Below are 22,694 nucleotides of genomic sequence, written 5' to 3'. Positions count from 1 at the left end.
AGCTGTAGTTTTTTCCTGACTAAACACATACTCTGCTACATACCCTGACCTGGCCTCACACTGCAGACAAACCCATGGCTGCTGGGGACTGGGTTTGACTGGACCCCTGGGGAGATGGCACCTCAGGAAAGACAGGAGAGACCTGGGTGGCAGCAAAGGAGAGGAAATCCGTGATCTCTTGTGATGAAAAACTGGCTTTATCTATTGAGTCCTGCATCCGCCTCCTCCAGGGGCCTTCCCCTTCCCCAGACCCCAGATGCTCCACCAGGTGAGGCCAGGGCACCACACATCCTTTGTCCCCTCACACCCCAAATTCTCTCCGCAAGGTGGAAATGGCACAGTCGTCCACCTGACTGACAAGTGGTGAGCAAAGCGAGGTGGAGGCAGGGGAGGGTTTTGGTGCCCAAAGCCTCCTTTGCCCTCCAGTACCGGATGTGGAGGAGGTGTGGAGCCCTGTCAGCCCCAGGAAAAACATGCAAGTAACTGAGTCAGCTTCCAGTCAGCTCTTAAATATTTAATTCCCATTTATTTAAAGTTTTGTCAGTCTGTGTACACTATTTATATTAAAAACACAGGAAGCTGGGGCTCCTAGCAAAAATATACATTTCAATTTTGGAGATTGTTCAGACACTGAGAAGAGCTGTATCCTCAGCACCAGACCTGGGTGGGGGCAGGGATGTGGCATGTGGCAGGGGAGGGGGAGGTGGGTCCCAGCAGCTGTCCCTTCATAGTCTTGGCCTGAAAGGAAGCACCCCAACCCCCATCAGCTGGGTGGGTGGGGAGTGGGAAGAATCCTGCCAGCAGAGTGATCCTGGGGCATGGAAGGGAGGCTGCAGCGCCAGTAGGGTCAGGGGCTGGGCACTTCCACCCAGAGTCACACATAGAATGGCCCCTTGGGAGGGAGGACCAGGCAGGACCCAGGAAGCCTGGGCTCGAACCCCAGTTCTCCTACCTCTGTGCTCTGAGACTCCAGCCAGCCCCTTGCCCCTGCAGGCCTGGAGGGCTCTGCCCCGCTCAGACATGGCATGCCCAGCTGTGCTTTGGCCCTGCTCTCAGGTGAGCACACCTCAACCTGGGAGCAGGGGAGGGCAGGGACCAACAGTGTGGGACTGGTCCCATAAGGTCCCCGGACACTGGAGGCTGTGCAGGGAGACTTCTAGGTGGCCAGCTGGGCTGAGTAAAGGGGAAGGGGAGAGCTGTAGAGCTACTGGGACAAATGGACATCAGAATGAACAGGCTCAGTTTATCCCGGGAAGCTCCCACTGGGAGCAGGTGCTGGGCTGACCCACCAGGACCTGCAGGACCCCTGCCTCCCCGGAGACCTGGCCCAGCCCTGCCTGCCCACCTGCAGGTCCCTCTCTCTGGGTTCTCATCTGCCTCAGGGAGGGAAGGGAGGCGCATGGAGCCTGCAGGTAAAGTGATTTCAGTGCTTGTGTGTGTGTGCTGGAGGGGCAGCTTCAGGAAGAGTGGGGCCTGAGCTCCCGTGGAGCCAGCTAGAGAAAGGAGCAGTGGGATGTGAGGCCAGGCCCTGGCCCTGGATGCTGACATAATGTGGGTGGCTGCTACTGGGCAGGGGGGCAATGGGGGTGCTGGTGGAAGGCCTGCCCCAAGCTCTCCCTGGCCTGACCCCAGGACTCAGACCCTGAGTCCTAGGGGCAGAATTAGGTGTGCTGCTTCCTCCAACCACCAACACCCCCTCCTTCTCTTGAGACTTGCTCCTCTTCAATGAGGTGGGGGCCCACCTGGAGGGAACCCTGCCTACTTCCAAGCTGGGAGAGTGCCGTCCAGCGGCCAGTGCAGGGGGCCATCAGCAACATTGGCCTGGCAAACCAGTGTGAGAAGATGGAAGGACGCTGGGTGTCAGTGGGGCTGAGGTGTGCTGCTGGAGCAGGATCAGTTGGGTCAGTGGGTGGCCTCAGCATCGGAGGAGCAATGACAGTCTTGGGGAGGCATCTGGCTCTCAGCCTGGGGCCTCCTGCCCACTGTCCTTTACAGCAGGGATCCCATGACTACAGGCTGCTGCAGTCAGTCCAGGCCATGCTTAGCCTTTCCTGGAACCCAGGCCCAGAGAGCTTAGTGTTTCTTTGGATGGCTCAAGTCTTTTGCTCTGAAGACAGGAGACAGAAGTGAGGACCCTAAGCCTGCAGGTGCAATGATGGGGCAGACGGCAGGCCCCACTCTCTTCCGCTCCTGGGGAAAGGGTGTGCAAAAGCAGAGGTCCTGTTCTATGCTGCTGGTGAAATAATACAAAACATCTCACAGAATAAGAAAGGAGGACAGACATGGGGGGTGGAGAGAGAAAGGGAGGGCAAGGGAGAAGGGAAGAGAGAAACCTACAGAAAGGAAGAAACAGAGCAACGGGAATTAGAAAACAAAGAGGAACTGAGACAGAGGGAGACAACAAAGACAGGAAGACAGCTGGCTGGAGGAAGCGGGACAGAGGGCACAGGGAGCCAGAGGCCGTGGGTGTCATGTGTCTGAGGGCGATCGTGGGACTCCGCTGCTCCAGGCTGGGTGCTCAAGGGCTGGTCAATGGAAAAGTCACATGGGTGGGCCCCTCCAGTGCTGGCCCCACTGGAGCCTGCAGGGAGGCCTGGGTGCTGCCCTTAGTACATGTCCTTGTAGATCTCCTGGAGCAGAGGGTGCAGCGAGGTCTCGGTTTCGGTCTTCTTGATCCGCTGCATCATCTGGGCGTGCTCGGTGACCAGTTGCCGCAGGTCAGCCATCTTCTGTAGCAGCTTGGGGAAGAGGTACTGGGCATCAGGGTGGTTGGCCTGCAGGTGGAATTCGAGGGCACGCAGGATGGTGTCCTGGATAGCCTCCACCTGTGGAACGTTCATGAGGCCTGGCCGGTCTGTGGGGACACAAGGCATGCCAGGGAGCTCAGAAAGGCAGTGGAGCTCCCCTACCTCCACCCCAAGAGGTGACTTGGCCCAGGGGACAGCAGGCCTCCTTGGCCGTGACAGACCAAGCCCTGTCCCGTCAGCAATGCTCCACTGGGTGTTCTAATCTCCCTACCCCTGGTCTTAATCCACTTCTTTTGTTTTCTGCCAATGTTCCCCCCCACCCCCCGATTAGGCAACGTAGTATTGTGGTTAAGAGACTCAATGCTTAATTCAAATCCTGTGTCTGCCACAGCCTATCGATGAGGCTATAGGCAGGTCACTTAGCCTCTCTGATGTGTAAAATGGAGACATGAAACATTCTTCCTGCACGGGGTTGTTGTGAGGATCAAGTGAGTCATCATCGATGAAGAGGAACAGTGCCTGGCATGAAGTAAGCTCTAGGCCACTATTAGCATAGTTATTATTGTATTTATTGTGTTGGAATTTTTAAAATGCAGAAAAAATGCAGACAATTTTTCCACCCCACATTAACATGACAGCATACTGCCTGTTAGTCCTTTTCCTTTTTTTTTGAGACAGGGTCTCACTCTGTCACCCAGGCTGGAGTGCAATGGTGGGATTTTGGCTCACTGCAACCTCCACCTCTCAGGTTCAAGCGATTCTCCTGGCTCAGCCTCCCAAGTAGCTGGGATTACAGGCGTGTGCCACCACATCTGGCTAATTTTTTGTGTTTTTAGTAGAGACAGGGTTTCACCATGTTGGCCAGGCTGGTTTCGAACTCCTGACCTCAAGAGATCCACCTACCTTGGCCTGCCAAAGTGCTGGGATTACACGTGTAAGCCACCACGTCTGGCTTAGTCTTTTTCCTGTCTCCACCTCCATCTACATACATAATGAGATGGAGCTGATCCTGCATGATCGATCAGTCAGTGCCTTGCATGTTCCACTGCCAGAAAGATCACAGGGAAACTTCCCCACACTGTCAGAGCTCAGGCACAGTGCCCTGCAGTGAGGGCCAACCCCCAGGATGACTGGGTGTGCCAGGCCAGCCCACCTGCCCCACTCTCACTCACCTCCACACAGAATGATGGCTGCAATGAATAGGGCCAGGTCACTGTCATCAAGTTCCAGGGCGTTGAACTTGACAGCAAATTCAAACTTAGGCTCAATGATATCACCGAAGGGTTTGCGGAGGCTGCGCAGGAACTCACGGGTGACAAAGCCACTGCCGTTGGCTACCAGCAGCCCATCCTTGTTGACGATGGAGGCCAGCATAGCGAAGATGGCCTCGTGCACGCCATACTTGAGAAGGGTAACCTGGTCATTGAGGAAGAGGCTGCTGAAGCTGGGGATGCTCTTGGCGAACTCAGTGAGCTCCCGCACGGTCTCCACTGTGGTACACTGGCAGCGGTAGAAGACGTGCACGCTGATCTCCTTGTAGGGAGGCAGGCCGTTCACCAACTGCTTCCACACCAGCCCCTTCTCCGCCTGCCACAATGTCTCGATGTCGTGGATCACAAAGGGCTGAAAACCAGGCCCCGTTATAGATCAGGCCTCGGGAGACCCCCACCCTGTGCTCCCCATATCCCTTGCCTGCACCATGAAGTTGAGGGAGAGAGAAGGCCTGGCTCTCCCAGGAGTCAGGCAGGCAGCAGCGGGACCCAGAGCCCAGGATACTGCCAGGCCAAGCAGCAACACTCACCGCCGTGTGGCTGGCTTTGCCGGTGAGGATGCTGCGGGCCTTCTTTTTGGTCATGTTGAAGTTTTTCAGGTAGGCAGTGTAGATGTGCTTGGAGAAGGCCTTCAGGTCAGCCACCTGTGGGTTGTAATGGCTCCCCTCGTTTGCCGTCAGCCCTGCCACCAGCTTCCTCTTCTCAGCCTCCGGCATCCGGCCAAAACGGATAGCTGCACAGGGAAGGGGGCAGTCAGCAAGGAGCCCAGGCAGGCCCCAGCACCTCTGACATCCCCATCCCTTTACAAGTGCATGGGCCAAATCTTTTTGGAGCCTAGGGCCCCCAGAAGCTCTACAGTCAGCAAGGTAGTAATGATGGGGTGGCCCCTCCAGATCGCAAGCTCCACAAGACCGATTTTTTTTTTTTTTGGTATATCTTTGCAAGAGCAGTGATTTTGTCTGTTTTGTTCACAGTGCCCAGCACACAAGGGCTCTAACTTACTGAGTGACTGAGCTACTCCGGCTAGGGTAAGACAGACTTTGGTGACAAAGGCCTGGGCTTGAGTTCCAGCTCAGCAGTTTACTAGCTGTGTGACTTGGGGCAGACTCCTTCACTTTTCTTTTTCTTTCTTTTTTTTTTTTTTGAGACGGAGTCTCGCTGTCTCCCAGGCTGGAGTACAGTGGTGCGATCTCGGCTCACTGCAACCTCCATCTTCCGGGTTCAAGCAATTCTCTGCCTCAGCCTCCCGGGTAGCTGGGATTACAGGCGCCCACAACCACGCCCGGCTAATTTTTGTATTTTTTTTTTTAGTAGAGACAGGGTTTCACCATCTTGGCCAGGCTGGTCTCGAACTGCTGACCTCAGGTGATCCACTCGCCTTGGCCTCCCAAAGTGCTAGGATTATAGGCGTGTGCCACCATGCCCGGCCTTTTTCTTTGTTTTGAGACAGGGTCTCACTCTCATCCAGGCTGGAGTACAGTGGCACAATCATGGCTCACTGCAGCCTTGACCTCCTGGGCTAAAGTGATCCTCCCACCTCAACCTTCTGAGTAGCTGGGACTACAGGTGCACGCCACCAAGCCTGGCTAATTTTTTTTTTTTTTTGTAGATATGAGGTCTCACTATGTTGCTCAGGCTGGTCTTAAACTCCTGGACTCTAGCGATCCTCCTACCTTGGCCTCCCAAAGTGATGGGATTACAGGTGTGAGCCACTGCACCTGGCCGCTTTTCTTTTTTAATCAGAAAAATGAGGCTAATACTTTTTAAAACTTACTGAGTTATTAGATCAATTAAATAAGAATCCTCACATAGTAGGTACTCAAAAATTGTTGTCATTAGTAATTGAGTAGGATACAAATTCGACGTCTCCCGGAGTTAGCGTAAGGAGAGGGATTCAGTCAGTTCTGAGATTTCCTAGGAAAGGAGTCAAACCCAGACCTGCCAGAACCCATTACCCAGGAGAGCCACAAATGGAGGGCTCAGGTCCTGCTACCCTCTAAGATGCAAGGCAGGGCATCCCTGGTTAAAAGCTGGCCAAGCAGCTAACCTGCCTGTAGAGATCACAAGAGGCTCTCCCCTGTCCTCTAGGGGTCTTACTCAGAGAGCTACTGAGGGGACAGGGGGACTTTGCAATATCCTACCCTAGGGGTCTGAAGACAAGGCTCTGCAGGGGGCCTGGAGCACAAGGCAGAGAAGGCTCTGTCTCCTGGGAGTGGCTGACCTCCAAGAAACTTCTGCCTGACCCCTGGCAGTTGACAAATGTGGTTACTTACTGGTTACTGCCTGCCTTCTATGACCAAGAAGGGCCACCTGGCCTTGGCAGTAGCTTTCATGCTGTGTCAGGTCATCTGAGACAGGCTTGAGTTTCTGGGACTGGTGTTCCCCAAATTGTTCAAGCTGGTATCAATTCTCAGTTACCTTCTGGGCTAGAATGGGTAAACCTCAGGTACAGGGAGGTAGAGACTACCCCAGGCCTGGGACTCATGGTAGATGCTGGCAGTCTGAGGAAGTGGCAGGTCTTAGGCTCTAAGATCCAAGGTCCAGATCAGCAAAGCCAACAGCCAGCAGCCATGGTGCTTACTGTGCGCCAGGCACTGCTCTACAGGTGCCCCCTCTGGGCTGCCCCAAGGGCTCCCTGGACCCTGGTTTCAGGCTGTGTGGAGCCAGCAGCCCATGTGTTGCCCTGGTTAGCTCTCACCGTTGTGTGACATGCCCAGTGCCAGGCACTTCTGGAAGCGGCAGTACTGGCACTTGTTGCGGTTCTTCTTCTGAATCTTGCAGCTGCGCTCACACTTCTCGTACTCCAGCTTCATGCGGATTGTACGACGGAAGAAGCCCTGAAGCACCAAGAACAGGTGAGCAAAGGCCACCAGGAGGTGGGAGGGAGGTTGTGCCAAAGGGCCCGATTATGCATAGGGTGTAAACACTCCTGAAATTTGGAAGTAATGAGAAGAAATTTTTTTGGAGGGGAGATGGAGAAGGAAAGTAATTTTTTTTTTTTTTTTTTTTTTTGAGATGGAGTCTCGCTCTGTCGCCCAGGCTGGAGTGCAGTGGTGCAATCTCGGCTCACTGCAAGCTCCACCTCCCGGGTTCACGCCATTCTCCTGCCTCAGCCTCTCCGAGTAGCTGGGACTACAGGCGCCCGCCACCACGCCCGGCTAATTTTTTGTATTTTTAGTAGAGACGGGGTTTCACCGTGGTCTCGATCTCCTGACCTCATGATCCGCCCACCTCAGCCTCCCAAAGTGCTGGGATTACAAGCGTGAGCCACCGTGCCCGGCCTGAGAAGGAAAGTAATTCTAAAACTTTAATTAAAACTATTTTGTTCGGGCACAGTGGCTCACGCCTGTAATCCCAGCACTTTGAGAGGCCGAGGTGGGCGGATCACCTGAGGTCAGGAGTTTGAGACCAGCCTGGCCAACATGGTGAAACGCCGTCTCTACTAAAAATACAGAAAAATTAGCCGGGTGTGGTGGCACACCCCTGTAATCCCAGCTACTCAGGAGGCTGAGGCAGGGGAATCACTTGAACCCGGGAGGTGGGGGTTGCAGTGAGCCAAGATTGTGCCATTACACTCCAGCCTGGACAAGAGTGAAACTCCGTCTCAAAACAAAACAAAACAAAAAAACAAAAATAACACAACTATTTTAAATGCCTAAAGACGTCCTAAAGCTTCTTTGTTGGGGCTGGACACAGTGGCTCACGCCTGTAATCCCAGCACTTTGGGAGGCCGAGGTGGGTGGATCACCTGAGGTCAGGAGTTCAAGACCAGCCTGGCCAACATGGTGAAACCCCGTCCCTATTGAAACTACAAAAATTGGGCCAGGCACAGCGGCTCACGTCTGTAATCCCAGCACTTCGGGAGGCCGAGGCAGGTGGATCACCTGAGGTCAGGAGTTTGAGACCAGCCTGGCCAACGTGGTGAAACCCCGTCTCTACTAAAAATACAAAAATTAGCCAGGCGTGGTGGCATGTACCTGTAATCCCAGCTACTCTGGAGGCTGAGGCAGGAGAATCTCCTGAACCCGGGAGGTGGAGGTTGCAGTTAACTGAGATCATACCACTGCACTCCAGCCTGGGCGACAGATCGAGATTCCTTCTAAAAAAAAAAAAAAAAAAAGCGTCTTTGTTAGTTTGGTAACATAAGATTGTCTCACGGCTAACTTGATTTCTTCATAAATGTATCTGGTTCTGTGTATTTGTGAGGTGGTGGTTCAATAAAATAATCTGTGAGATTTTGATGGGTGTGAAGTTAGGAAGGACCCACAAATACCACTGGAAAAACAAATATCTGTCCTTTTTTTCTCAGAGCCCCCTTTGAGCCTTGAGAAACAAGAAACCCAGACCTCAGGTAAGACGATGGCTCAGCCCAAGACCCTCATTCTGTCCTAGCTGCCTGGTCCCCAGGGGGACACAATCACCCACAGAGCTGGGTCAACACAGGTGCCCAGCAGGGTGGGCTTGACGAGGGAACCCCCTCTTCTCCTGCAGTGCCCAGAGCTGAGGTCTGGAGCCCAAGGGCCTGGCTGCCTCCTGGGCAGGAATTCTGGAGTAGGTACAGTCAGGGCCCCACCCCAAGGCAGGGAAAGCTTTGTGGAGGGTCAATTCACCATGTGACCAGAGCCTCAGTGGCCAGCCACCGCTCACCCCAGTCCGTACCTTGCACCCCTCACATGCATGAACGCCGTAGTGGAAGCCCGATGCCTTGTCTCCACACACCCGGCACTCCATGTTGAGGCTGCCGCACGAGGCCCCGTCACAGCCCATCTGCAGTTGGTCCAGCAGTGAGGGTGGCGAGGAGCTCTGGGAGAGGTCTGCGGACACATGATGGAGGGGCAGCTCCACATGCTGCCAGGCCTGGAACCCAGGGCGTGGGAACAGCCCCATAGCCCTCGGCTCAGCCACTTAACAGCTGTGTGGCCTCAGGGAGTCAACCTTTCTGAGGACCAGTTTCTTCACCTAGAACAGGGAGTATTGACAGCTTCTCTGGGAGGATGGGCAAAAAGTCTCCACAGCATTTCTCCCAGAGCCTAATATACAGAAGATGTCCAGTACACAGCAGCTATTACCATCGGGGCTGGGTCAGAGGCTTCCTGGGCTGAACTCACCATGGGGCAGCAGTGGGGAGGAGGATGGCTGTGTTTTGGGAGGAGGAAAGCAAGAGGGAGAAAGCAGACAGAGTCTTAGCCCTTAGGAAGCAGCTCTCCTGGTTCAGAGGTTGCCACCGTGTGGCCCACGTGGAGATGTGTGCAACGTGTTTTGTAGAAACTGCAGGACTGTAGACCTCTGTAGAGCTAGCCTCCCCACCATCCCCCACAGGAGGTTCTATTCTTGCACAGACTCCAGGGATGCTGTAAACAATCTCTCAAGAAGCTCAAGTTCATTCCCATGAAACTTCTTGCTTGAGTAGAACAGCTTAGGTATCAGTCATATTGATTAAGCAACACACTGAATTTCTCCAAGTTTTTCTATCAGACATATAGATGTTTGAACCACGGGGTGTTGAGAGTATTTGTGAGAAAGGCAGTTTGCTAAGGCTATGACTTCAGGATATAGCTGCTGTCAGATGATTTCATAAGAACTGCTAGGAGTCTCTTCCCAGTGCCCTTTGGACACTCGGAAATGATCTCTTCCTCTTGGAAAGGGGACCTGAACTGAGTCTCAGCTTCCTGACTCCTAGCCCAGAGCTGGTTTCACGGCCCCACATACCAGCTGTCCTGCCTCTGCCATGATGACCGTCCAACCTCTGCACTCTTCTCTAATGACTGAGCAACCTCCCTAAAAGCAGATGCCAAACCTCCAAACCAGAGAATCAGCCATTTTGAGTAGAAGGGGACGTTAGGGGGACCGAAGCCACAGAGATAAACCCAGGCTAATGTTTTCCAGGCCTGTGGTAATACCTCTCTACTACACAGGCCAAGCAACCTTGATTTCCCCACCATGGGAGTAGCTATCCACCTGCTACCAATCACAGTGCACTCCATCCTTCCCACACGGTCTCCCTACTCCCCCAGCTTCCCCCTGGGTCCTAGGAGTGGCAGCAGGAAAGTCTGCTTCCCCTATCCTGGCCACAGGAGGGGGAGCACAAGAAGCACCTAACTGTGGCAGAGAGGACCCAGTGGGCTGCTCCCCTCCTGGCTGGTGAGGTTTAGGGGTAACACAAGTCTCTGGTTCCTAAAATGGCCTGTCTTGTCCTGGCACCTTAGCTCCCAACTTCAGTCATTCCAAGGTGTGTAACTGTTCCTCTTGAGCCAGACTGGGATAGTGGGCTCCCTCCATCTCTCGGGCCTGGGAGGGAAAAGCTGTGCTCTGGGAGGGCGAAGCTGCTTTGGTCTTCTCAGTAGCCTTTGTCACCGCCTGACATATCCTGTGTGTATTCATTGTTGGAAGCCACCCACTAGACATAAGGGCCACAAGGGCAGGAACTTTGTCCACCAGGGCACCAGCGTGGTCCGACACTGAGAGCTGTGTGAGGTGCTGGGCACGCAGCAGGCACGCGATAGCTCTCTGCACAACTGGCAGTCCTCAGGCTGCCTGGGTGTCCTGACCGCAGCACCAACTGGCTGATGGGGCTGGGCAGGACCTGCCACTCCTGGAGGCATTATAACAGGGACAATAAAACTCACAGCACCGGATGTTAGAAGAAAAAGAGATAACATGACAGAAACCCTTTGTGGACACCCACGTAGATGCTGGGGCAGGGAGGGTTTCTGGCGCTTCCTTCTTGAATATGTGCAGTCCATGAGCGTATGCTCGTGTTGTGGCATTTCTTGTAATTTTGTTTTTGTGGCCTGCATGTCTGCTTCCTCTGTGAGACTCTGCATGTCTCTCCTCACGTTTCGTTTGGATCTCAGAGCTCACTTCCACCACCGAGTCTTGTTCACAGTGGCCAATACCCTCAGATTATTCACACCTCCTGGAGGTGCCTTTCTCATCCTCCCTGTGGCCATGGAAGGTCAGCAAGTGTGTAGTCATTTGGTTGCTGTTGGCATTGCACGTGACAATGTCACCCTCTGTGTTCACTCAAAAGACACATGATAAGCACCTTCTATATGCAGGGCAGGACCTAGACTCTGCCCTCAAATAGCTGAGGTAAGAAAGAGGTAACAGCAGGGCTGGGTGTGGTGGCTCACGCCTGTAATCCCAGCACTTTGGGAGGCCGACGTGGGCGGATCACGAGGTCAAGAGATTGAAACCATCCTGGCCGACATGGTAAAACCCCGTCTCTACTAAAAATACAAAAATTAGCCAGGCACGGTGGCACGTGCCTGTAGTCCCAGCTACTTGGGAGGCTAAGGCAGGAGAATCACTTGAATCTGGGGGGCGGGGGAATGGAGGTTGCAGTGAACTGAGATCGCGCCATTGCACTCGGCTGAGTGTGGTGGCTCACGCCCGTAATCCCAGTACTTTGGGAGGCCAAGGCAGGAGGATTACCTGAGGCCAGGCGCAACATAGTGAGATCCTGTCTCTATAAAAAGTAAAAAAAAAAAAAAAACAAAAAAAACAAACAGTTGGGTGTCGTGGCACCTGCCTATAGTGCCAGCTACTGAGGAGGCTGAGGCAGGAAGATCCTTGAGCCTAGGAGAGCTGTGATTGTGCCATCGTACACCAGCCTGGGTGATAAAGCAAGACTGTCTCTACTTAAAAAAAACAAAGGCCAGGTGCAGTGGCTCACACCTGTAATCCCAACACTTTGGGAGGCTAAGGCGGGAGGATCACTTGAGCTCAGGAGTTTGAGACCAGCCTGGGCAACATAGTGAGACCCTGTCTCTATAAAAAATTTAAAAAACTAGCTGGGTGTGGTGGCACATGCCTGTAGTCCTAGCTACTTGGGAGGCTGAGGAGGGAGGATTGCCTGAATGTGGGAAGATGACTTGAGCCTGGGAGGTTGAGGTTGCGGTGAGCTGTGATTGCACCACTATACTCCAGCCTGTGGTGACAGAACAAGACCTTGTCTCAAAAAAATAAATAAACAAGAAAAACAAGGAAAGGTAAGGTGTAACTTAACTTACTGTAACTCACTTGTGCCTACAGGAAAAAAATAAAATAGAAAAAAAAGAGAAAGAGATAAGAAAACTAGAACATGAGACAGAGTGGATCAACACCAGGTAATAAGAGGTGCAGGATTTTGGAAGGAGCCATCACCCATGCATGTGACTGTCACGGTGTTGTGGGAAGTCAGGGACCCCAAACAGAGGGACCGGCTGAAGCCATGGCAGAAGAATGTGGATTGTGAAGATTTCATGGATATTTATTAGTTCCGCAAATTAATACTTTCATAATTTCTTATGCCTGTCTTTACTGCAATCTCTAAATATAAATTGTAAAGATTTCATGGACACTTATCACTTCCCCAATCAATACCCCTGTGATTTCCTATGCCTGTCTTTAATCTCTTAATCCTGTCAGCTGAGGAGGATGTATATCGCCTCAGGACCCTGTAATAATTGCATTAACTACACAAATTGTACAGCATGTGTGTTTGAGCAATATGAAATGTGGGCACCCAAGGCCGGGCGCGGTGGCTCACGCTTGTAATCCCAGCACTTTGGGAGGCCGAGGTGGGCGGATCACGAGGTCAGGAGATCGAGACCATCCTGGCTAACACGGTGAAACCCCGTCTCTACTATAAAAATACAAAAAAAAAATTAGCCGGGCGTGGTGGCGGGCGCCTGTATTCCCAGCTATTCGGGAGGCTGAGGCAGGAGAATGGCACAAACCCTAGAGGCGGAGCTTGCAGTGAGCCGAGATAGCGCCACTGCACTCCAGCCTGGGCGACAGAGCGAGACTCCGTCTCAAAAAAAAAAAAAAGAAAAAAAAAAACAAAAAGAAATGTGGGCACCTTGAAAAAAGAACAGGATAACAGCAATTGTTCAGGGAATAAGAGAGATAACCTTAAACTCTGACCGCCGGTGGGCTGGGCGGCACAGAGCCATATTTCTCTTCTTTCAAAAGCAAATGGGAGGAATATCACTGAATTCTTTTTCTCAGCATGGAACATTCCTGAGAAAGAGAATGCGCACCTGGGGGTGGGTCTCTGAACTGGCCCCCCTAGGCGTGGTCATCTCTTATGGTAGAGACTGCAGAGGTGAAATAGACTCCAGTCTCCCATAGCGCTCCCAGACTTATTAGGAAGAGGAAATTCCCGCCTAATAAATTTTGGTCAGACCGGTTGATCTCAAAACCCTGTCTCCTGATAAGATGTTATCAATGACAATGGTGCCCAAAACTTCATTAGCAATTTTAATTTCACCTCGGTCCTGTGGTCCTGTGATCTCGCCCTGCCTCCACTTGCCTTGTGATATTCTATTACCTTGTAAAGTACTTGATGTCTGTGACCCACGCCTATTCGCACACTCCCTCCCTTTTTGAAACTCCCTAACAAAAACTTGTTGGTTTTTGCGGCTTGTGGGGCATCACGGAACCTACCAACATGTGATGTCTCCCCTGGACGCCCGGCTGTAAAATTTCTCTCTTTTGTACTCTGTCCCTTTATTTCTCAAGCTGGCCGACGCTTAAGGAAAATAGAAAAGAACCTACGTGAATATTGGGGCAGGTTCCCTGATACACGGAAGGGGACTGCTTCCCTCTCTGCTGAAAGAAAGGTGATGGCAGAATTCTTCCCATACTAGGGGCCAGGTTCTGAAGGTTCCACCACTTCCCCCGCACCATGATGTACCGGGTAAAGGTGGGGGCAAGCAGGTGTCCTGCTAAGGGCACCCATTGGACACCCATTTAATCTCACGTAAAACCTCAAAACAACCCTTCAAGATGGTTTCTTACCCCCACTTTATAGGCAAGGAAGCCGAGGCTCCAAGGCTCAGAAGCTTAAGTAACTTGCTGGCAGCGGCTATGTTGGTCTTACGTATCAACTTGATTAGGCCATGGCGCCCAGTTGTTTGACCAAACAATGTGCTAAGAAGGTAGTTTTTTTTTTTTGTTTTTTTTTTTGAGATGAAGTCTCGCTCTTGTACCCCAGGCTGGAGTGCAATGGCGCGATCTCAGCTCACTGCAACCTCTGCCTCCCGGGTTCAAGCGATTCTCCTGCCTCAGCCCCCCGAGTAGCTGGGATTACAGGAGCCTGGCTAGTTTTTTTTTGGTATTTTTAGTAGAGACGGGGTTTCACCATGTTGGCCAGGCTGGTCTCGAACTCTTGACCTCAGGTGATCCACCCAACTCGGCCTCCCAAAGTGCTGGGATTACAGGCGTGAGCCACTGCGCTCGGCCACTGAGAAGGTATTTTTTAGATGCAATTAACATTTAAATCAGAAGACTGTGAGTAAAGCAGATTACCCTCCATAATGTGAGTGGCCCTCATCCAACAACTGAAGGCCTTAAGAAAAAAGACTGAGTGCCTACTGTGGCCCCGCTATAGAAGAGGAAATTCCGCCTCCAGGCTGCCTTCGGACTTGAGCTGCAACATCAACTTCCCCGGCTCTCCAGCCTGCCTGCCTTGCAAAATTTGGACTTGCCACCCCAACAACTGTGTGAACCAATTCGTTAAAACACATCTTTCTCTTTCAACACACACACACACACACACACACACACACACAGGTTCTCCTTCTCTGGAGAACCCCGACTAACACAGTGACAGAGCAAGAATTATAACCTAGAACCATGCAACTCCTGGAGCTGAGCTCTTAACCTTGGCATTCCACTACTACACATATCTACATGTTTAGTACCGCTAATCAATAACATTATTATGATAAACAACAAGACACAGTCACTGCTGAGGAGGCACTATGTCATTATCCAAATGTTTGGTTTAGTGTAAACACTAGCCCTCTCACCCAGAGAGTAAAGTATCAGTTTCACATCTTTGATTACAAGTTCAGCAAATAGACACTATTGACCTTATTCACATCATTTGTGGCTGAGAGCTCTCCTGCATATCTAGCCTCCAATGCTGGGAGAATGCTGTTGTCATGGCAGTGAAGACAGCCAGGAGGCGCCCGATTGGTCTATTTACTTTGCTGGCAGAGCTCACGGGCAAACAGGCACCCAGCAGCTTCTGAAGTCAGGCCAAATTCTGCAGGGATTTGAGGCTGGGTTACTGAGCAGCCTTTTTACTTCTGTTGTCCCGTTTGCCTGAACTGTGGGCTCCTTGGCACAGGCACTCAGCCTTGTCCACCACTGTATGGCCAGCCCTGGGCACAGTGCTGGGCCCAGCCTGATGCCCACCAAGTGCTTGCCAAGTGAGAAGGTGCTGAGGCCAGGAGGAAGGACACTTTATCTTCCTCTTTCTTTCTCAAGTGTGATTGGGATGGATGTCACTGAAGCAGGAGGGATGAGAATGGGAATGGGATGTGAACTCTGGCTCTAGCTGTCTCTACTCCTACATACCCAGGGGACCCTGGCAAGTGGGTTTCTGGTAACCTCAGTTTCCTTGTTGATGGGAAGGTCTGTCCTGCCTGGCTGGGGGGAGGGTGAGGAGAAGGTGCTTGGCAGGTGTTGAACTCAATATCTGCACTGAGAGTCAGTGCTGAATTGCTGAGGGGGGTGGTCAGGGGTGACTGTGGAGCCTTCCTGCTGTTTCAGGGCTCAAAGCTGTGCGCTGTCCTTATGGGTCCCTCAGGGGACTCCCGAGACCAAAGTAATAACTCATGGGGGTGGGGCAGAAAACTAGCAGGTGCTGAGACCTACAATGTGTCATATACCCCCACTGACTCTCACCTGGCCGGCCCTCAGGCTGGGTAGGACACAGCCTGTAAAGGTGAAGAGAATGAGACTTGGAGAAGTGATGGCACTGGCGAGGGCTACAGCTCACAGTGACACACCTGCGATGCCTGCCCTGGTCTCTGTGATCTCAAAGCCCTTCTGCTCCGGACACATGATGAGGCTCTGTCTCCAGGGCTCCCCACCTGCCAGATCCTCACTCCCCTTTTAAACAATTAATTTCAGCCTTAAAAAAAGTACAGTTGCCTTTTAAATTATGAAAGTAGTATAGACTTGTTGAGAAAAATACAGAAGGGTATGCAAGATCTTATGACACAACCTCCTTAACCACAATCCTGCTCCTCAGAGTTAGCCCCCGAGTCCAGTATAGACTCTTCTGGTGCCTTCTATGAAACATAAGGATTTTAAACAATGGGATCCCCAACTTGTCAGGAACTTATTTAATATATACAAACCAGCCTTATCCTTTTCAATGACTCCAGAGTATTCCACCATATGGCTCTACCACAGTTTACATAACCGGTTCCCCACAGATGGGCACGTTCCTATTTTTGCTCTTATGAGCAGTCCTGCAGTAAATAAGCTGGCATGGGAATCTCTGTGCATGCTGAGCAAGTACTTCTTACACAGGACATGTTCCTAGAAGTGGGAATGCAGGGTAAAAGAAATGCACACTTGGCCAGGCGCGGTGGCTCACGCCTGTAATCCCAACACTTTGGGAGGCCGAGGTGGGAGGATCACCTGAGGAGTTCGTGACTAGCCTGGCCAACACAGTGGAACCCCATCTCTACTAAAAATACAAAAATTAGCCAGACACGGTGGTGCACTCCCAGCTACTCGGGAGGCTGAGGCAGGAGAATCGCTTGACCCCGGGAGGCGGAGGTTGCAGTGAGTTGAGATCGTGTGCCACTGCACCCCAGCCTGAGCGACAGAGCTAGGCTCTGTCTCAAAAAAAAAAAAAAAAAAAAAAAAAGAATCACACACTAAGAAGTGTTGGCCCACACTACCCTTTCACCCCTGGTGGTGGGAGGGCCAAGTCCTCCCCACCCATCTGACAGGTGAAATGGCATCGCAACTTAAGGTGCTTTCTTTGAGTTGGTTAGACTGAAAAACCCGTCAGGATTTTAGGCCATTTGTATTTGTCCTGTTGTTACCTGTTCTGATTTTCCTGCTAGGTTGCTTGTCTTGTAGAATTTTTGGGAACTTTTCATACACTACGGCTTTAACACATAGTGATTATGTCAAGTAACCCTCTCTACCTCCACTTCATCTACTTATTGATAAACAGAATCTATTAAACACCACCTCCTACATAGTACCGTGTGACTGGTGAGGCAACCTCTGCCCTGGACGTTTCCCCGCTGTGCCCTAAATCCCACAACGAAGCTGCCTGAGAGGTCACTGCCATGCCTGCCTCACCCTACCCCTGCTTCCAGGCACCACACCTGGCCTGCACAGGAACAGTGATGCTATTTGGGAAACAGCCCTGGTCCCAAGAAGGGGTGTGGAGGAAACTCCAGGACAGAACACTGCCCTACAGGGGACTTCCATCTGCCTGGGCTCAGATGTGGAGATGAGGTGGGCCACGGCAGGCGGCATAGCCACAAATCCTGTGGCCGTCTCTTCTCCTTGCGTTCTCCCTTGCATCCTTGTGACATCCCACACTCATTCTTAGTCCCCACTGTCTTCCCTTTGCTTTCTAACCCTCCCCACCTTCTTCAGATTTAGAACAGTATGCGCTACTGGCACTGAGTAAATTATCACTCCTGGTTAGCTGTTCCTCTCTTCTGAGACAGGATGTGTCTCCAAAGCCATCCCAGTTACCAGCCAATAGACAGGAAGTTGCTTACTCAGGGAATGGCGGACACCTTCACTTTGGCCCTAGAATCACATTTGGCCTATTTTGGTCACTCCCAGGTGATCCTGGGTGAGATGCGAAGGACTGAATGCTGGCTCTATACTCCCTCCACCCAACTCTATACACTGAAGAGGAAGAACTTCTGCAAAATTCTGGGACTTGCTTTGCAGGTTCAAGGTGGTGTGGCTCAAGGATTCAGACCCATCTTAGCTGCGGACCCAAACAGGAGCCTGCGCTACCTCCACAGCCTCCACCCTGCCTTAACTCGGACACCAACTGCCTCCTCCTGCTCCATGCAGTCACAGGGGTCCAGAGCCCATTCCTGTGGGGTGGGCTTGCTCCTCTGCCTGAGTCACCGTCTGTGGCTAGGATCTCCTGCAGCTGAAAGCAGCAGCGAGTACAGGGTGTCTACTCCCGGCAGTACATCCTTATGACCCTGAGTTCCCTCTGAGGGAAGGAGCGAGGATGAGCTGGATGTGCAGGCCTGCAGCACTTGGGTAAGGAGAGAAGTGGAGGGAGAAAGCAAGAAGCAGAGGGATCAGGCCAGGCGCGGTGGCTCCCACATGTAATCCCAGCACTTTGGGAGGCTGAGGCGGGTGGATTGCTTGAGCCCAGGGGTTCGAGACCAGCCTGGCCAACATGGTGAAACCCCATCTCTACTAAAAAAATACAAAAATTAGCCGGGCGTGGTGGTGCATGCCTATAATCCCAGCTACTCAGAAGGCTGAGGCAGAAGAATCGCTTGAACCCAGGAGGCAGAGGTTGCAGTGAGCTGAGATTGTGCCACTGCACTCTAGTCTGGGCAACGGAAGGAGACTTTGTCTCAAAAACCACAAAAACAAAAAAACAGGGGGAACTGCAGCAGGGAAAGCCAGGGGCTGCATGGATTCTGGGTGCTTTTGAAGGTAAACATAGCATGATGATGATGAAGATGACAGAACAGTACAGGGTACTAGAGAAAACTGTCTGCACTGCTGATAAAGGGGAACCAACAAGTGAGACAGGAGAAGCTACAACTGCTTGGCTGCATAAAAATAATATTAGTTGAGTTATTCATACTGCTTAGCATTTTTATCTAATTACGATACAGCTCAATGATGATGTGTATAATTATTGCCAGACCAATTGAACTGTGTGTTTCGACTGACCATAACAATCCCAGGTACAGCTGATCTTTCTAGTGTGCTGTTAGTGGAGATTGGTCTCAGATGCCTTGTGGTAACAGTGGTGGGAATACTAATAATGATGATGACATGTGTTACAGATGCACACTCATTTAATTCTCACGAGAGCCCATATCCACATCACCTGCCATCCTCTGGCCTGTTTTACAGAAGGAAGTGGTGCAGCTTGCTCCAGGCCCCACTGCTGGTGAGTGGCAGAGCAGATCCCCACCGCACTGGGCGTGAACCCAGGCTTCCGGCTCCAGTACTTCAGCACTCTGCTACTCTGCGCCCCACAGGATGGCGTTTGCAGAGGGCCAGGATCCCCACTGCACTGGGCTGTGCCTCCTCTGCCCCGTGTCCCCTGCCAGTCCTCTCCTCACCTGTGTAGCTGCTGGAAGGAAGTGGATGCTGTGGTCCCCCATTGAGCTCTGGGTCTCCTTCTGCCTCTGCCACTTCCTCTTTCTCCTCCTCTTCCCGGACCTCAGGGGCTTCCTCCTGTGGCTGCTCCATGGCTGATCTCCCCTCGGTGCCACACCTGCAGGCCCAGTCATAGCTCTGGCATCATCTGGGTCTGAACGCAGATGGACCTCTACAGGGCGGTTCCCATCAGCCTGGGCAGAGGAGACAACAGGAAGAGGTCAGGGGAGGCAGTGACAAGGAAGAGGATGGTGCGAGTGGGGCACGCTTGGGGGCTGCTGTCATGGAGGGGGTTCTTCTGTTCCTGCTCCTTCCCCAGTTTCTGCAGTGGTATACCGTGGTCTCTGCTCCTTGTATCACAAGTCACCTGCCCTATCACCCTTCCCACCTGGCTCTTGTAGTGGGTTTGTGGGGTTCGGAGCAGGCTCCATAAACCAGAGAGGTGACACACCACTGTGCCACCCTTCCCTGCCTCCTCTGCTGCCTCCTGTTCTCAGTCTCCAGGAAGCACATTGGAATGACTTGAGGGGCTTTTCCCAACTCTCCAGCCCACCTGGAGATCCAGATATGCATCACGCCTCCCATCCCCGACCCTGTCCCTACCAGCACTCAGGCCCAAGAATCACGGCTCTCCTGTGCTACTGTTACTGAAGGGGTGAGTCCCATCCTTTCAGTGATTGGGTGTGGAAAAAAGACATAAAGCCCTGCTGTTCTTGGCTCATGTTGACAGCAGATCTGCAACCATGGCCTCAATAGCAGAGACATCATACAAAGGAAGATGTGCTCCATCCTGGAGTCTTTCCAAGGTGACAACTTACTGAGTGGTGACGCCATGTCCACATCACCCAGGAGGAGACAGTTCCAACCCTTAGCAAGTAAAACATTGTCCACAAATGCCACAGTCAGAGATGATAAGATCATGAGGTACTGTGGAGAGTCTCCCAGCAGGGAAATGTCTGCACCAGACCTTGTGGAAGGATCAGGAGAAGAAAAGATTTGCTTTAAGAAGATGCTAAGCATCTGTGGGACCCCACCTCTTGCATATTTTACTGACAGCTCAAACTCAATCTATCCAAACAGAACCCATCATTTTCCCCAAACCCATTCGTCCTCTAGTAATTTTTACTTTAGTGACTCACCTGCCTGTCTACCCACTAATCAGAGCCAGAACCTGGAGTGATCTGAGACTCCTTCTGCTCTCTCTCCCTGCTCTAGACCTGCCAACTCGGCTGTACACTGTAGTCACTGGGGAGTTTTTAAAAGGACAGATGCCTGGTCCCATCCCCAGAGATTCTCTTTTGATTGGTTTGGGGAGCAGCTTGGACATTGGGTTTCTTATTTTTTAATTGTCCTGGTGATTGTAATGTGCAGCCAAGTTTGAGAACCACTACCAGCTTCACAGGAAAGCAACTTCCAACAGGTAGTAAATCATTCCCTCTCAAAACACCTTAAGGCTACACATTCATTTCCACCAGGCCTTCCCTTGCTTGGACTTAACAACAACCTCGGGGCCTACTTGAGGGTGGAGGCTGGGAGGAGGAGAGGAGCCGAAAAATAACTATCGGGTACTAGTCTTAGTACCTGGGTGATGAAATAATCTGTATAACAAACCCCTGTGACACAAGTTCACCCATATAACAAACTTGCATCTGTACCCTGAACCTAAAATAAAACACCACCACAAAACTCTTAGCTGTTTTCTGGTGGTTTTTGTTGTTGTTGTTTGAGACAGTCGCACTCTGTCGCCTAGGCTGGAGTGCAGTGGCACAGTCATGGCTCACTGCAGCCTTTATCTCCCATGCTCAAGCGATCCTCCCACCTCAGCCACCCAAGTAGCTGGGACCACAGGCGTGCACTACCACATCAGCTAATTTCTGTATTTGTTTTTTAGGGATGGGGTTTTGCTATGTTGCCCCGGCTGGTTTTGGATTCCTGGGCTCAAGCAATCTGCCCACCTTGGCCTACCAAGGTGTTGGAATTACAGGCATGAGCCACTGTGCCTGGCTTAAAAATAATTTAAATTATAATAAAATAAGAAGGCAAAACTTAATAATGTGGAAGATGAGAGGGAGTGATCAACATTCAATCAGCTCAAGTACCTTTACTTCTCAAAAGATGTCTCAAGATGCCGATGTATAATTTCCAAATTATTACAGTAGAGTGGGAAAACCTGGAAAAGCTCATGTAAACATCTAGCTTTGTGACTGAGGAAGCCTCACAGACAGGAGCAGGCCACAGAGACACAACTAAATGAATGTGGGATCCTGGACCAGATCCCCGAAGCAGAAAGAGGGCAGTGGCAGAAAAGTGGTAAGGTCTGAACAACACACTCACTTTGGTTAATAGTATTGTACCAGTGTTCCTTTATGTAAGATTTAACGTGAGCTGGGTGAAGGGTATGTGGGGACTCTGTACGATCTCTGCAACTTACTTTGTAACACCAAACTTTTTTCAAAATAGAGTTAGAACGAAAAAACCTTTAAAAAATTTGGTTTTCCGGCTTCTCTTGAAAATTGGGCAGACCTGGCCCTTGGGCACCTGCATGCCTCTGGCACCCACCCCCAGAGCCGAGCAATGGCTGCCCACTCGCGTGGTCTCCACTAGTGGCAGTTTCTCCCCTGCAGGCTCTTTACTCATTTATACTGCATTGTAGGGACTTGAGAGTTTGTTTAATATACATCAGTTCCTCAAGGATCTGTCCCTGACCACTCGCCCCTAGGTGTTAAACTTGGGAAGCACCAGACCCAGAGCACAGGAAATGTTCACAGGTGCTGTCCTGCTCACCCCGTGGCTTTCTCCAAGTGGCAGCTGGGGCAGTCACTCCTACTTCTCCCCAGCTCCATTCTCCTTCCTTCTGAGTCTCAGTCTTCTCTGGATCAGCAATCTGTGCCTACCTAAACACTCAGTTTCCCCAAGCTCTCTTGCAGCTACAGTGTTCATTGGCATAATTCTGACCAGCAATATGTGAACAGAAATCTACCAGGAGGAGCTTCTGAAAAAGCTATTATTTCCTAATAGAAAGAGACAAACTTCTGCCCTTCCCATCTTCCTGCCTGGAACAGGAATACTATGCCTAGAGGTGGAGCAGCTGCCTTTGGAGCAGCAGAAGACAGAGTAGGAGGGTAGGTGAAAAGTCCGAAGGCACCTGGCCACTGCGACCTCTCAAAGCTGCTGGATCCGCCCTGCAATGCCGGCCTCCAGAATGCTTGTCAGGTGAAAAAATCAAACTTGTTTTACCAGGCACTGATTGCCGGATTTCTGTTGCATGCAACTGAACACAATCCTAATTTAAAATAGGAGACATAAAGACACTTAGCTCAAGAGTAGAGTGGGGTTCTGGGGTGGAAGTTGGCCACAATACTGGAAAAAGGACCCTGGCAATTACAAAGAGCAGTGTGTGACTGTAGCGGCATTAGTCAGCTTTAAAAAAAAAAAATTGCCATTATCCAAATAACAAGTACCAGAAACACCGATTCTTTATGCTCCACCAGATTGAAAGTCTGGAGATGGAGGAGGTAGGGGAGGGTGAGAAGGGGCCACAGGAGGCCTCAGA

The 22,694-nt window shown here is 51.5% G+C and overlaps 1 protein-coding gene across 4 annotated transcripts in view; it reads right to left on the bottom strand.

Moving 5' to 3' along the window:
- Window positions 1-506: 506 nt before the first annotated feature.
- Window positions 507-22,694, bottom strand: part of PPARD (peroxisome proliferator activated receptor delta) — an 85,201-nt gene continuing 63,013 nt past the window's right edge. For 3 of the 4 annotated variants that reach the window (XM_032140529.2, XM_032140530.2, XM_058432385.1), the window contains 6 exons: window positions 19,105-19,335; window positions 8,678-8,832; window positions 6,717-6,855; window positions 4,549-4,751; window positions 3,920-4,370; window positions 507-2,854 (listed from right to left, as the gene is read on the bottom strand). In XM_032140529.2, coding sequence (XP_031996420.1) covers window positions 2,607-2,854; window positions 3,920-4,370; window positions 4,549-4,751; window positions 6,717-6,855; window positions 8,678-8,832; window positions 19,105-19,234 — 1,326 coding nt within the window. In that variant the 5' untranslated portion in view covers window positions 19,235-19,335 and the 3' untranslated portion in view covers window positions 507-2,606. Of the gene's footprint in view, window positions 2,855-3,919; window positions 4,371-4,548; window positions 4,752-6,716; window positions 6,856-8,677; window positions 8,833-19,104; window positions 19,336-19,959; window positions 20,042-22,694 lie in introns of those variants that run through there. The other variant, XM_032140534.2, reaches the window with a different exon arrangement.

The sequence above is a fragment of the Hylobates moloch genome, unplaced genomic scaffold (genome assembly GCF_009828535.3).
Source record: "Hylobates moloch isolate HMO894 unplaced genomic scaffold, HMol_V3 SCAFFOLD_20, whole genome shotgun sequence".
Classification (NCBI taxonomy): domain Eukaryota; kingdom Metazoa; phylum Chordata; class Mammalia; order Primates; family Hylobatidae; genus Hylobates; species Hylobates moloch.
This window is presented reverse-complemented; position numbering and strand designations above follow the sequence as displayed.